Source organism: Ylistrum balloti, unplaced genomic scaffold (genome assembly GCF_031769215.1).
Source record: "Ylistrum balloti isolate Yb309-2 unplaced genomic scaffold, AGI_CSIRO_Ybal_v1 Utg370766, whole genome shotgun sequence".
NCBI lineage: Eukaryota > Metazoa > Mollusca > Bivalvia > Pectinida > Pectinidae > Ylistrum > Ylistrum balloti.
The window spans coordinates 194,043-205,462 of record NW_026782449.1 but is presented as its reverse complement, the minus strand read 5'-3'; the positions used below and the strand labels follow the sequence as shown (position 1 = coordinate 205,462).

The following is an 11,420-nucleotide window of genomic DNA, read 5'->3' as shown; positions in this document are numbered from 1 at the left end:
AATGACAAAGCAGAAGCCTACCTCACATGGAAAGCCTCCTTCAAAGGAATATCCGAGGACATGAACTTTAGTGCTGATGAGGAAATAGACCTGCTAGTAAAATATCTGGGCCCAGAATCCAAGCGTCACGCAGAGAGCCTGCGAATAGCCAATGCAGCCAATCCTAAGCTTGCGCTGTCCAAAATATGGACTAGACTTGAACAGCGGCACGGATCTCCAGAGCTGGTAGAACTGTCGCTTAGACAAAAGCTCGCCTCACTACCTAAAATTTCCAATACTGACCCAAAACGTCTTTATGAACTGGCCGACCTTCTAGCAGAAGTGCTCTCCATTAAGGAACAAGACACCTACAAAACTCTGTTGTCCTTCTACGACACATCAGCGGGAGTCAACCCGATAGTCACCAAACTTCCTGTTTACCTTCAAAACAAATGGACTGAACATGCTGGCCGTCATAAAAGAAAAAAACTGTGATGTATCCCCCATTCAGCACGCCATTAGAGCAAATGATCCAAGCTTCGACTATGCAGCTAAGGTAGAAAGTAAAGCAGTAAGCGGTACAGAGAAAAGAAAGAACCCTTTGATGACTTCATATCAGTCAAAACCCATTGCAGTCCACAAGACAGAGGTCACCCAAAAGGAAGTAAGAGAAGTTCTCTGCCCACTCCATAACACTTCCCATAGCCTGAACGATTGCAAAGCCTTTCAAAAGAAGTCTATAGAGGAGAGAAAGAAGTTTATGAGAGAGAAAGGTGTATGCTTCAAGTGCTGCGCAATAAACCAGTGCATTGCAAAGAACTGCCCGGAGTCAGTCTCCTGCAAAAGATGTCAGAGTCCAAAGCACTGCACAGCGCTGCACATGTCAGGACCAGATGTTCCATCCAATAGTACGTCTACACCTACTTCCATGTCATTCAGCTCCAGTGAGGAAGTCCAGTCAAAGTGTACTAAACTGAATTGCAAGGAATTCTCTGGAAGATCTTGTGCTAAGATTGTGCTCATCAAGGTTTATCATAACACATCTCCTGGAAACTTTAAGTACATCTATGCCATTATTGATGACCAGAGCAACAAGTCCCTCGCTACATCAGAGTTCCTCGATCATTTTGGTGAGACGGGACATGAAATGGAGTACACCCTAACATCCTGTGCTGGAGTATTTGCTATGTCTGGAAGAAGAGTCCATGGTTATGTTGCTGAATCAGCAGATGGCCAAACGAAGATGGACCTCCCTACCCTGATCGAATGCCACGACATACCGAACAATCGGGAAGAAATCCCTGTACCTGATATAGCACAGCACTACCCTCATTTGATCGATGTTGCACACCAGATACCTCACCTTTACGACGCCCCTATCGCGATCCTCATTGGCAGGGACATGGTTGATGCCCACAGGGTGCTTGATCAACGCGTGGGCCCTAGAAACACCCCCTTTGCTCAAAAGCTAGGCTTAGGATGGGTTCTTATCGGGGAATCTTGTGGAGGAGGTACACATTGGTCAGAGATGGTCAACGTCAACGAAACCCAACTGCTTATCAACGGTCGTGCGTCAGTCTTTGAATCCTGCAGAAATTACTTCAGCACAAAGGAAGCACCATTGGAAAACAACTGCCTGTTTGAAAGGACCCTCGCGGATGAAACTAGAGGACTATCTATAGAGGACCACCAGTTTCTCAACATCATGGCTACAGAAATGGTTAAAGATGACAACGGGCACTGGGAAGCCCCTCTTCCTTTGAAACCTCTACGACAAGCCCTTCCGAATAACAAGAATGAGGCCATGAAGCGAGCCAAGTCCTTGACCGCTAGCCTAAAAAGAAACCCTAAAAAGCGAGAGCACTTTGTACAGTTCATGACGAAAATATTGTCTACAGGGCATGCAGAAACAGTCGCTGGCACTAACGGTGCTAGTGAACGATGGTATTTGACAATATTCGGCGTCTACCACGCCAAGGAAACAGACTCTCTCCGAGTTGTATTTGACTCCTCTGCCAAATGCCAAGGTATCTCTTTAAATGACACCCTGCTTAAAGGGCCAGACCTTACGAACAGCCTCCTTGCTATCCTCTTAAGATTCAGAAAAGAACTAGTGGCATTTATGGCAGATATTCAGTAAATGCTTCACTGCTTCTATGTGAAGAAAGAAGACAGGGACCTCCTGAGATTTCTCTGGCATGAAGACAATGATCTGGATAAGGAGATCATCGAATACCGCATGAAGGTCCACACCTTCGGAAATTCTCCATCCCCCGCCATTGCCACATACGGTTTACGCAAGGCGGCTGACTCGGTCAAACAAGACTATGGAGAGGATGTCTGCGAATTTGTTCATAACAACTTCTATGTAGATGACGGTCTATTTCTGTACCTGATGCTGAGTGTGCTATAGATATCCTCAAAAGAACTCAAAAGGCCCTCTGGGAGGGAGGTCGACTCCGTTTCCATAAAATTTCATCAAACAGTCAAGACCTTATGGAATCCTTCCCTTCTGACGATATCGCCGAAAACCTCAAGGACCTTAGTCTCCCGGCAGATGACATTCCACTTCAACGTAGTCTTGGCATTTTCTGGAATGTCGCGCTAGACGCGTTTACCTGCAAAGTATCCGAGGAACAAAAACCATTCACCAAAAGAGGAGTTTTGTCCTCTATCGGAAGTCTCTACGACCCCCTTGGCCTTCTCGCGCCTATCACGATCAAAGGAAAGATGTTCTTCAGACAAATTATGGATCTTACAATTGCCTGGGATGACCCTCTGCCAACAGGACTGGAGAAGGAATGAGAAAGGTGGAGGTCCTCTCTTAGTCTTCTAGAGAACTTATACATTCCTCGATGCTACGGCACTGGTGTTGAAGGAAAGGTGGTAAAAGAGTTACATGTGTTTTCCGATGCTTCAACAGATGCCATTGCTGCGGCAGCCTTTCTGCGCACTGTCAGCCAGGGAGGAGACGTGGAGGTCTCCTTTGTGCTTGGGAAGGCTAAGCCTGCACCAACAGGAGGACACACCGTCCCACGCTTGGAACTGTGCGCCGCCGTACTTGCAACGCAGATCAAGGACACAGTTGTCTCTAGTCTTGGGATAAACTTTGACAAGGTTAAAATGTACACCGATAGCCGTATAGTACTGGTCTACATCTTCAACTCGACAAGGCGCTTTTATGTGTTTGTTGCAAATCGTGTCCAGAGGATAAGAAACTCTACTGAACCAAAGCAGTGGACTTATGTCAACACTAATGACAACCCGGCTGATGAAGGAACCCGGTCGATCACTACCTTGAGAATGCAAAAATGTATGTGGCTGAACGGACCCAAATTCCTTCAAGAAAGCCCAGGTGAGATAAACGCCACCGCAAAGGAATCATTCCCTCTTGTCAACCCAGTATCAGATAAGGACGTCCGGCCAGAAGTGACCAAAACTTCGGTAACAGATGGAGGAAACTTCGACGTTACGACCCTCTTTGAGAGGCACTCAGAATGGGATTCGTTCGTGCAAGGCCTTTCCTACCTCATTCACTTAGCGAGGTCATTCAAGAAATCTGAAAACCCTTGTAAAGGCTGGCACAAGTGCTCCAAACACAAGAAAGCGAACTTCAAACGGGAAACAGAGCTGTTCATTCTTCTCAGTGTACAAAGAAAACACTTTGCGAAGGAGATCGAATGCCTTCAGTCACACAGGAAACTTCCCAAGGACAGTTCCATACTCTCCTTGACACCTGTTCTTGATAGCCACGGACTTCTTCGTGTTGGAGGTAGATTGAACAAGGCCAATGAATCCCAACTCTCGACTGATTGTAATCCGATAATCATCCCCAAAGGATGCTATGTTGGTCTACTCATCGTGCGCAACTGTCATCAGAAGGTACAACATCAGGGCCGCCATCTTACAGAAGGGGTCGTTAGGTCCTCTGGGTACTGGATAATTGGAGGAAAGAGGCTTATCGCCTCATGTATCCACGCATGCGTTACCTGTCGTAAAATGAGAGGCAGTCTTGGAACGCAGAAGATGGCGGATCTCTCTGTCTCTCGCATAACACCATCCGCTCCATTTTCATATGTTGGTGTAGATGTCTTTGGCCCCTGGTAAGTGACTGCCAAGCGAACCAGGGGAGGTGCTGCAAATTCCAAGCGCTGGGCGGCGTTGTTCACCTGCCTCTCTACTAGGGCAGTCCATATTGAAGTACTTGAGGACATGAACGCAAGTGCGTTTATCAACGCACTGCATAGATTCACTTCCGTCCGTGGTGAAGTATGCCAGTTCCTCTCTGACCGCGGAACAAACTTTGTTGGCTGTACTGACCACCTGAAAATCAATGCAATCAACGTGGAGGATGGTGCTGTTAAGCAACACCTCTATCAGTCTGGAATTAACTGGATTTTCAACTCCCCTCATTCATCTCATATGGGTGGGGTATGGGAAAGGATGATCGGGATGTCCAGACGAATTCTTGACTCCATGCTTCTTCAACATAAGAACAAGTGCATCACCCATGATGTTCTATCCACACTCATGTACGAAGTAGCTGCAATCATTAGTAGCAGACCAATCACGCAAGTTTCATCAGATCCGGAGTGTCCCAGCATTCTAACTCCATCTTCCTTGCTCACCCAAAAGACCTGCAATCCGCATGAACCATTTGGTGATTTGACGCTGAAAGACATGTATAAGGCACAGTGGTCTCTGGTACAAGCTCTTGCCAATGAGTTCTGGAAGAGGTTCTCTCGTGAGTACCTCAATCAACTTCAAGCTAGGCAAAAATGGCAGCATGAGACCAACAACTTGAAACTGGATGACGTCGTTCTCTTGAAGGATAAATGTGCTCATCGGAGACAGTGGCCAATCGGACGTGTTGTGAATACATTCCCGAGTGGTGATGGACTAGTTAGTAAGGTTGAGGTCATGATCACTCGAAAGGACAATCCAACAACCTTTGTTAGACCAGTCTCGGAACTCGTCTACCTGTTAAGTGCTTCGTGAACCTTTAGTGGTTCAAGTATGGCCATCTTCGCTACCATTAAATTGACTGTGTTTTTACTAAAGATGTGACATTGCTATCTGAAATTAATATTATCATTTACTCTAGTTGTGTTAAACCTAGAACATTTCACGGTGTTGATTACGAACTTGGATATGTGAATTTAGTCATATTGATCTACTCATTACTGTGTTTATTTGTTATAGTTAGAATTCTGAATTTGTATTGTACAAGAACTTTAAGTATTGCTGCAGCAATGGGGCGGGAGTGTGCCGTCACACTTTCCGGATATTTCGTCCGTCCGGCTCTACTCATATGCACTTACCATCTTCTTCTGAAAAATGAAAGAAAACAACATGTGCTTCCACAAGAAACCCTTGCCTGCAGATCGTTATCGGGTAATTAATTAGTAAAACTATATATAATCTTGTAAATCAATGGTAGAACATTCCAAATAACTTCAATGTGTGTCATGACAATCATGCTCTTTTCAATAATATGTATTTTCGCATGCTGCCGAACTTCTGTATACAACTATGTAAAGCGTATTTCGAAATGTATGCATGCTATGTACTTGCAGTTTCCACTCTGTCTCAGGGCGAGTCAGTGTCGGCAATAAACTGAAACATTCTTGAAAGTTGTTTGCACAGAATAGCCATGCCACGTGCATTAGATTTAAAAGAGCTGAAATAAGTATGAAAACCCCATTCATTTCTAATAATATGTTCCTGTTCTGAAGAAAAGTGAGTGTCCTGCAGACAGTAAATACTATACCTTTTCTCTCTTAAATAAGAAAACATATCTTTCCTTTTAATCCTATCACACAACCCCTGGCAGTTCGCCGACAGTACCGTGATGTCATTTGTGTTCATAGATCTTCCTCAGATACATGTATGTGTAAAAGGAGAACAGTACCTCACAAGACAAAGACATACAGACACAGAAGGGCGTATGAAAGGGGGAGAGAAGGAAAAGAAGTAAAACATACAAACCATGGTCAGAATATAGTGACCCACTATCTACTGCACACATCTTCTCACTACATAATTTACATGCGAACCCTCACACGTGGCTAGACCGGAACTAACAAAAAGGAAGTAGAAACATAAGAATAGAGGAAAGCGGAAAGCGGTAGAAGGAATCCGGAATAGTGTGAAAATATTTCGGTGATCCTAATACATGTATTTACATAATCAGAGTATATTTATCTATCTATTGTTACAGTTTCACTCTGAACATATTCACACCAACACACACAATCCGACTAAAATCAGACCCCACAATCACTACGTTACTCTACGTCTAGCGCACAGGGACCCGGCACGAATTCCAAACCCACAGCCCACACCTATACGTATTATATCAATACACACACATACGGGCTGCGGGTCTGGAACCCGCACCAAGTCCCCTTGGTTTAATGTAACATCTAACGCAGAGCAACCCAGCGACCGTAGGATCTGACCCCAATCCGATTGACACACACACTCATAACTTTATTTCGTTTTTTTTTTTTTAATTGAAACATTTACAATAAACAGATAGACGTATACATGTAAAATATAGCAATCATCATCAGTTATTAATGCAATGTTTACCAGTAAAAGTACACTGTAATTCAAACACCGACCAAAAATATAATGATCAAATAAGCACACGTATAGATCTGTGCCTGGTGTACTGGATATTACATGTAATATAATGTTATAACAGAATACTGACCCAAATTACAAATGGATTACATGTACTACAATGTACATCAGAGATCAACATGTACATAGTGTATGTATAACACTAATGTACAATGTACCCTTATAAACATTTACAACATTACTATCTTTCAATTCGTGAATCTGTTCGATATATATCTATTGACACACACCTCAGTACATACTGCAGTAATGATCTTTTCATGTATATTCGCGGACGCACCGTACCTCACCTGTAAACACATACGTTACAAGCAAACGAGTGTTATTTTTTCCTATCCATACATGTACATGTATAGGTGTATGAACAACAATCAACTTGACATTGAAAAAATAATCAATAATGTGATGGTCTGTCAACATTTTTCTGAATTCTCTATTTCATTTTGTTTTGATTGTCGTTTATCATCATCATTACTGTACGTTAATACACTACTGACATTTACTTGTCTGATTTAATCGGCGGAACAATAGATTCAATTCACGTATTTATGTTCTGTATGTAAGATCAATGCTATCAACTCCAGCACTTTATGAAATAAAAAGAGGGATGGGTTGGTGATGATGTCACACGACTTTGTTCTGTGTAATCATTACATGCTTATTTAGTGCTAGGTAAACTTTATCTAACATTACCACTGACGTCATATTTAACAAATAGATATATTGATAGGGCCCACCTTGGAAACATTGCTACTTTTATCATCTGTCCATTTCATATTGTTTGTATGATATCGGTAAAGAGAAAATAACAAAATACCAAACTGTCAACACAATTCAAACTCAAATAAACATAAACTGTTTTTTTTTTAATTTTTTTATCTTATTTTTGATTTTTTTACAGCAGTACAAAAATCACATTTTTGATATTGTTAAATACATGAGAAATCATATCTTTTAGCATATACTTATATTCTTATAGATGTAACTAAAGCATGGCAGAATCACAATTTTACGAGTTGAAAAACATGACGCTTTGTACCATTTCTAAAGAAAGGAAGAAAAAGACAGTTATATATTAGAAATGACGGAGGAAGGACAAAGGGAGAAAGAGGGCTGAGAAATAATGAAGAATTCCTTGTTTATAATAACAAAAGAAAGATTTACACATGAAAAATTAGAAAAAAGAATAACAGAAAAAAATCAGTTGATTAAGGTTGTACAAAAACACTCAAGTGCACATTTAATTCCAACAAAGAGTAAGATATAGTAAAACCAAAACATTAAAATGGAAATTAAAGACGAATTAAACTGTATCATATAATTGTCAAACTATAGACAGTGAGGTGCAGCAACCCCATAACTAAACAAATTTCATAATTTCCAACAGAGTCAACTCAATTAAAATGTGACACAGGTCATCCTCGGGGACTTTAAAAAGCCAATGACAGAGCATTGTGGTAATGTGAACCACGAACAGGTCGATGTGGTATTGTGAACCACGAACAGGTCGATGTGGTATTGTGAACCAAGGACAGGTCATTGTGATATTGTGAACCACGAACTGATCGTTGTGGTATTGTGAAACATGGACAGGTCGTTGTGGTATTGTGAACCACGAACTGATAGTTGTGGTATTGTGAACCACAAACATGTCGTTGTGATATTGTGAACCACGAACAGGTCGATGTGGTATTGTGAACCACAAACAGGTCGTTGTGGTATTGTGAACCACGAACATGTTGTAATATTGTGAACCATGGACAGGTCGTTGTGGTATAGTGAACCACGAACAGGTCGTTGTGGTATTGTGAACCACGAACATGTTGTGATATTTTGAACCACGAACAGGTCGTTGTGATATTGTGAACCACTAACAGGTCGTTGTTGTATTGTGAACCACGAACAGGTCATTTTGATATTGTGAACCACTAACAGGTCGTTGTGGTATTGTGAACCATGAACAGGTCGCTGTGGTATTGTGAACCACAGACAGGTCGTTGTGATATTGTGAACCACTAACAGGTCGTTGTTGTATTGTGAACCACGAACAGGTCATTTTGATATTGTGAACCACTAACAGGTCGTTGTGGTATTGTGAACCATGAACAGGTCGCTGTGGTATTGTGAACCACAGACAGGTCGTTGTGATATTGTGAACCACGAACAGGTCGTTGTGATATTGTGAACCATTGTGAACCACGAACATGTTGTGATATTGTGAACCATGGACAGGTCGTTGTGGTATTGTGAACCACGAACAGGTCGTTGTGGTATTGTGAACCACGAACAGGTCGTTGTTGTATTGTGAACCACGAACATGTTGTGATATTGTGAACCATGGACAGGTCGTTGTGGTATTGTGAACCACGAACAGGTCGTTGTGGTATTGTGAACCACGAACAGGTCGTTGTGGTATTGTGAACCACGAACAGGTCGTTGTTGTATTGTGAACCACGAACAGGTCATTTTGATATTGTGAACCACTAACAGGTCGTTGTGGTATTGTGAACCATGAACAGGTCGCTGTGATATTGTGAACCACTAACAGGTCGTTGTTGTATTGTGAACCACGAACAGGTCATTTTGATATTGTGACAGGTCGTTGTGGTATTGTGAACCATGAACAGGTCGCTGTGGTATTGTGAACCACAGACAGGTCGTTGTGATATTGTGAACCACTAACAGGTCGTTGTTGTATTGTGAACCACGAACAGGTCATTTTGATATTGTGAACCACTAACAGGTCGTTGTGGTATTGTGAACCATGAACAGGTCGCTGTGGTATTGTGAACCACAGACAGGTCGTTGTGATATTGTGAACCACGAACAGGTCGTTGTGATATTGTGAACCATGGACAGGTCGTTGTGGTATTGTGAACCACGAACAGGTCGTTGTGGTATCGTGAACCACGAACAGGTCGTTGTGGTATTGTGAACCACGAACATGTTGTGATATTGTGAACCATGGACAGGTCGTTGTGGTATTGTGAACCACGAACAGGTCGTTGTGGTATTGTGAACCACGAACAGGTCGTTGTGATATTGTGAACCACGAACAGGTCGTTGTGGTATTGTGAACCCTGGGCAAGTCGTTGTGGTATTGTGAACCACGAACAGGTCGTTGTGGTATTGTGAACCACGAACATGTTGTGATATTTTGAACCATGGACAGGTCGTTGTGGTATTGTGAACCAAGAACATGTTGTGATATTTTGAACCATGGACAGGTCGTTGTGGTATTGTGAACCACGAACAGGTCGTTGTGATATTGTGAACCACGAACAGGTCGTTGTGGTATTGTGAACCTGGACAGGTCGTTGTGGTATTGTGAACCATGGACAGGTCGTTGTGGTATTGTGAACCACGAACTGATAGTTGTGGTATTGTGAACCATGGACAGGTCGTTGTGGTATTGTGAACCACGAACTGATCGTTGTGGTATTGTGAACCACGAACTGATCGTTGTGGTATTGTGAACCACGAACTGATCGTTGTGGTAATGTGAACCATGGACAGGTCGTTGTGGTATTGTGAACCACGAACAGGTCGTTGTGATATTGTGAACCACGAACAGGTCGTTGTGGTAGTGAAGAGCCAGAAGTTATCTGTTTGGTATCATGGTCCGAAAACCGCTACATGTTTACCACTGACTGCCATCAATCCAGAATTGTATATCTATGTATTGCCACTCCGTGCCTCCTCTGTCACCCACTTACCACGATGATCAGTTCTAGGACCGCAATACAAAGAAAAAAAATATACATGTATCGCTTTATACGATATTGTTGTAATTAATACGGGAGATCACGGTTATCTTCAGCGCAAAATGATTTAATCAAATAAAAGTCACTTTCAAAAAGTGTCCATAATGATAACTATGAGTAATAACACTGACGATGTAGTACAAACATTGGTAATATGTAATGAAGATGATGATGATGATGAAGATGGTGATGGTGGTGAGGTGAGAGTGTTGGTGGTTGTTTCTAAAAGGAAGCATAATGCTATATATGTGTCTTAAGCTTAACGTATGTAAATGTCTAGGTAAAAAAGCTGATAATGTAACAATGGTTATTATTTATTTCAATGCCTCCAATAGGAATCGAACCCGGAACCCCTGGCTTACTAGTCTGACGCTCAACCAAGTAGTATATTGCGGATAGTATTTTACCAGTGTTACATAAATACGAAAAAACAGATAGATGAGATAGAAACATTTAGCGAACTGTTGTATTAAGATGTTTCAGTCTCCATAAAACATTAAAACTTCCTTCCCTCCTCCTATCCTAAATAAATCCGCCTTTATCGAATGTCCATTAAATAAACTACCTCTAATAACCAACCAAACCCTTCACCTCTAGTGTAACATAACCTACATCAGAGGTACTCTCTCCAAACCCTTCACCTCTAGTGTAACATAACCTACATCAGAGGTACTCTCTCCAAACCCTTAACCTCTAGTGTAACATGACCTATATCAGAGGTACTCTCTCCAAACCCTTAACCTCTAGTGTAACATAACCTACATCAGAGGTACTCTCTCCAAACCCTTAACCTCTAGTGTAACATGACCTATATCAGAGGTACTCTCTCCAAACCCTTAACCTCTAGTGTAACATAACCTATATCAGAGGTACTCTCTCCAAACCCTTAACCTCTAGTGTAACATGACCTATATCAGAGGTACTCTCTCCAAACCCTTAACCTCTAGTGTAACATGACCTATATCAGAGGTACTCTCTCCAAACCCTTCACCTCTAGTGTAACATGACCTACATCAGAGGTACTCTCTC

The 11,420-nt window shown here is 42.2% G+C and overlaps 2 protein-coding genes across 2 annotated transcripts; both read left to right on the top strand.

Moving 5' to 3' along the window:
- The first annotated feature begins 583 nt into the window (after nt 1-583).
- Nucleotides 584-2,119, top strand: LOC132558170 (uncharacterized). The gene has a single exon (XM_060222703.1). It carries the CDS (start codon nt 584-586, stop codon nt 2,117-2,119), a length of 1,536 nt encoding a protein of 511 aa, XP_060078686.1.
- On the top strand, nt 2,120-4,086 carry LOC132558169 (uncharacterized). The gene is made up of 2 exons (XM_060222702.1): nt 2,120-2,357; nt 2,903-4,086. Exons 1-2 carry the CDS (start codon nt 2,120-2,122, stop codon nt 4,084-4,086), a joined length of 1,422 nt encoding a protein of 473 aa, XP_060078685.1.
- The last annotated feature ends 7,334 nt before the right edge of the window (nt 4,087-11,420 follow it).

What these genes read in the sequence shown, in the direction of transcription:
- LOC132558169 (XM_060222702.1), top strand. Translation starts at nt 2,120, where the DNA reads ATGCTTCACTGCTTCTATGTGAAGAAAGAAGACAGGGACCTCCTGAGA. An exon ending in CAACTTCTATGTAGATGACG is followed by an intron (nt 2,358 to 2,902) that starts GTCTATTTCTGT and finishes ATGCTTCAACAG; the next exon opens with ATGCCATTGCTGCGGCAGCC.
- LOC132558170 (XM_060222703.1), top strand. Translation starts at nt 584, where the DNA reads ATGACTTCATATCAGTCAAAACCCATTGCAGTCCACAAGACAGAGGTC.